This window comes from Habropoda laboriosa, unplaced genomic scaffold (assembly GCF_001263275.1).
Source record: "Habropoda laboriosa isolate 0110345459 unplaced genomic scaffold, ASM126327v1 scaffold54, whole genome shotgun sequence".
Lineage (NCBI taxonomy): Eukaryota > Metazoa > Arthropoda > Insecta > Hymenoptera > Apidae > Habropoda > Habropoda laboriosa.
In genome coordinates, this window is record NW_017100156.1 from 324096 (window position 1) to 327753 (window position 3658).

Genomic DNA, 3658 nt, shown 5'->3' on the forward strand with positions numbered 1-3658 from the left:
GGAACATTGTGTGGCATTCCTACAATATTAGGAATTCCAAATTTGTATTACTTCCTTTCACACTTTACTAGTTTACACTTTATTAATTACTTACACTTAATTACACTTTATTAATATACACACTTTATTAATTTATACACACCAGTAGAATTAGGTTTATCAGAAGGTGCGGCTGGTGCTGGTAGAGGAATCTGTGTTAATAAACCAACACCAACGCCAGCTCCAAATGGAGAATTTACTGGAGGTGTTAACATAGTTTGCATCATTCCTGGTGGTCCTAACAAACTTTGCATATTTGGGGGTGGTACACCTATTGGAACATTCGGCATTAAACTGTGCGCCATTGGTAATCCCATTGGTCCAATCATACCTAAACAGTAAAAAATAATATGAGGTGGTAAAATAAAAAAAAAAAAACTTGAAAAAATACAAGTACTAATTCCCAATTAAAATATTTATTATTATTAAAGTTTTTATTTGATACTAAGAAAAAATATTTGAGTAAAATTACTTACGAGGAACTCCTGGCATGGTGAAAGCAGGCGGCATCATTTGTAACTGCGTATTTGGTGGTGGTAAAAGTGCAGCTGATGTAGGTGGTCTAATCGGTGGTGGTTGGCTTGTATCGATTACTTGTTGTTGCTGTTGACCTTGTTGCTGAGTTTGCTGTTGAGATTGTTGTTGCTGTTGAGCACTAGTTGAAGGTTGCATTACATTTACAATACCATCTGCCAAATTTGGGATTCCAGCAGCTGCAACTAAAGCTTGTTGTTGCAGTTGCAGCTGTTGTTGAAGCACGTCTGCATTTGTTCCGGAATGCTTTAATTTACCTATAAAATATACTAATTAAGTAAAAAATATTTTAATTTTTTGAAAATAGTGCGGGAGTTAACTAAAAGTATTTTTTGTTTACCTTTTAAATTAGGTGGCAGAGTATCTTCATCAATCATACCTCCTTCTTCAAGTAGTTCTAAATCCTGATCAGTAACATTAACTAATTTATTCCACGGAATATAACTAACTCCTAATTCAACTTCCCAATAATCTTTCCATTCCTTCCCCTTTACTCCTTTTCCTGGTGCCCAAGCTAACTGAAATATATTACAAATTCTATTATTCTAAAAAAAAAATATTTTCCTATTGTCACTTAACAATGCAAAAGATGGAAATTAATGATAAATTTGTTTTAATAATAATTACAATCAATTAAGAACTAAAAACGAAAGCAATTTTAATATACTTAGAGATGATCAAATATTAGCTTACAGTGATTGCTTTTCCTTGCATTTTATGGTTTTTAAGCTTTGTAAGCGCCCTATATGCATCTTGTCTTCTATTCATACATATGAAGGCGCAACCCCTAGGCGAAATTAAATCTATACTGACAATATCACCAAATTCTCCAAAAGTGTCTGAGAGTTCTTCTTGGTGCACCAATTTTGATAAATGTCCTACCCAAAGAGTAGTACTACAAACTACAAGTAGACATAGTAAATTCACTAAAAATTTATTCAATTAACAAGCAAATGCATATGTAGAGAAAGTGCAAATTACCACTTAATTTGTCCCTCACAATAGGTGGTAATCCACGTTTGCGTCTTTCTCTTTCCTTTTCCCGTTCTTCCTCAGTCATTTTTTCTCGACTATCTTCCCGTTTTCTATCACGTCCTCTATCTCTTGAACGAGATCTGTAATATGATACATTTCATCACCCGATAATAAACTATTTTGCACAAGTAAACAGCTGATTTAAATAAAAAATATTACTTCAATAAGAAATATATAAGATTACCTTCTTCTCCTAGATCTACTTCTTGATCGAGATTTTCTATCTCTATCTCGATCTCGATCCCTGTCTCTATCTCTATCTCTATCTCTATGCCTTGGTGATCTAGATCGACTGTGATGTCTGTACCGATCAGGTGATCTACTTTGTGATCTTGTATTTTCACAATTTACAATTTCTACGCTGCTACTATCTCGTCTTGTACCATTTCTATAAATAATGTCGTATTAAAAATTAATTTTAATATTACGACGAAGTTAAATTAAATGAAAAATATATTAAAATAAAACTGTTTTTTAATAAAATTATGAAACTGATTGTCAAGAAATGTTTACCCAGAATAATCTTGTGTGTCTTGCCGTTCATCAAGAAGTGGACTCTTTTGATTTTGATGCGTCTGTTGATTAATCTGCCTAATATTTGATAAAGGTTGAGAGGCATACGGTAGAGCCGGTGGATAACCAGGAGGAGGTTGACTCATATCTTGTATGACTCCGCTACTTACATTTGTTGTATACGTATTTTGTTGATTTGGTTTCAAAATGTCCGAAGGCTTTAATTCACATTCTGACGCAAATGGTAAATTCTGAAATAAAAATGAATTTTAATTAATATATGTAAAGTTAATAGAATCAATTTTTATATTTACTGTCAATAACGTACAGGAACAGTTTGAGCTAGATGCTTATCAAATTCTTCTTCCTGTTGCTTCATTTGTTGAAGTTTTCGCATTTTTTCTTCTGTTTCATGTTGTGATGAAGAAGTACTTCCTTGCATTGTTTGTTGTAATGTTTGAAGCTGTCTCAAAACCTATTATTAAACCATTAATTAAGTTATATTACAGATGAAGAATAGATTCTTGTTTAATTCAATTATAATAATGCAAGAATGATTAATTTGTACCTCTGGATTTGTTAACAGAAGTCCAAGACTTTCCAAACTATTTCCCGTAGAAACTGCATTATGTTGGCCAGCGTTAGATCCTGCTGTTGCTGCTGGAGAATTAGCAACAACAACATCGTCATCTTCTTCCTCACCATAATCAAAATCTAAAAGTTTTTTATCAAATTTTACAGAACTTTTTTGTTCATTTGTGGACTCTTGCTTTTTTAATAATAATTGTTGTAAATGTTGTAACTGATCAAGAAAAGAAGCATCCATTTGACTTGAATTTGATTGCCCCTAAAAAGAGAAAATTGAAGTTATATTCATTTTGAAAAAGGTATAATGTAAATAAATATAATTACAAAAGTTATAAAATAAAATAAGTGTAAAAACAAAACTTACTAAAAGTTTATTAGCGTTGACTATATTTGCTGTTTCCATTTTTGTTTGTGCAAGCCAAGCAGGATCAATTGGCTTAGCGGATGAAAATAATTTCTGATCCTTTACTGCATTTTTTGCAGTCAGGGGAGGAGTCTTTACAGAAGTTCCAGTAATGCTTGCATTATTTGCTGTAGACACATTCAGTGTACCTAAAAATAATAATGGATACTCACTATTTAATGAATTTTATTTAAATTCTATATACTAAATTATAATTTCTTTTTTACCATTGGTATTGACTGCTTGTTCTTTATGTATTGGATGATTTGGGTCTGCAAGATCAAATAGAGGTTGTATAACCTCAGAAGGAAAGACTGCATTCTTTTGCCAAAGGTTTAACACTCTTATTACTTTGCTTTTGTCTTCCTGAGGACATTTCAAAAGATTTAAGAAGGTGGTTTGCATGTTCTTGGCAAAGCGTGGAGCAAAGACATCTTTCTCTACTCCAAACTGATGTCTGGACTGGCGTACAATTGAATCTATGACATACAGCCCAGGCACTTTGTACTCTGGCTTACACTGTAATATAAAATTAATAACTAAAAT

General features: G+C 32.4%; 1 protein-coding gene across 1 annotated transcript in view; it reads right to left on the reverse strand.

Annotated features, from left to right (window-relative positions):
* The window catches only part of LOC108576550 (splicing factor, arginine/serine-rich 15), a 6724-nt gene that overhangs the window by 2440 nt on the left and 626 nt on the right, over positions 1 to 3658 (reverse strand). Inside the window, exons 2-13 of the mRNA XM_017939568.1 lie at positions 3340 to 3651; positions 3074 to 3261; positions 2690 to 2968; positions 2450 to 2596; positions 2122 to 2372; positions 1793 to 1996; positions 1555 to 1688; positions 1267 to 1475; positions 914 to 1091; positions 516 to 830; positions 143 to 370; positions 6 to 19 (exon numbers count right to left, since the gene is read on the reverse strand). Coding sequence (XP_017795057.1) covers positions 6 to 19; positions 143 to 370; positions 516 to 830; positions 914 to 1091; positions 1267 to 1475; positions 1555 to 1688; positions 1793 to 1996; positions 2122 to 2372; positions 2450 to 2596; positions 2690 to 2968; positions 3074 to 3261; positions 3340 to 3651 — 2459 coding nt within the window. The remainder of the gene's footprint in view (positions 1 to 5; positions 20 to 142; positions 371 to 515; positions 831 to 913; positions 1092 to 1266; positions 1476 to 1554; positions 1689 to 1792; positions 1997 to 2121; positions 2373 to 2449; positions 2597 to 2689; positions 2969 to 3073; positions 3262 to 3339; positions 3652 to 3658) is intronic.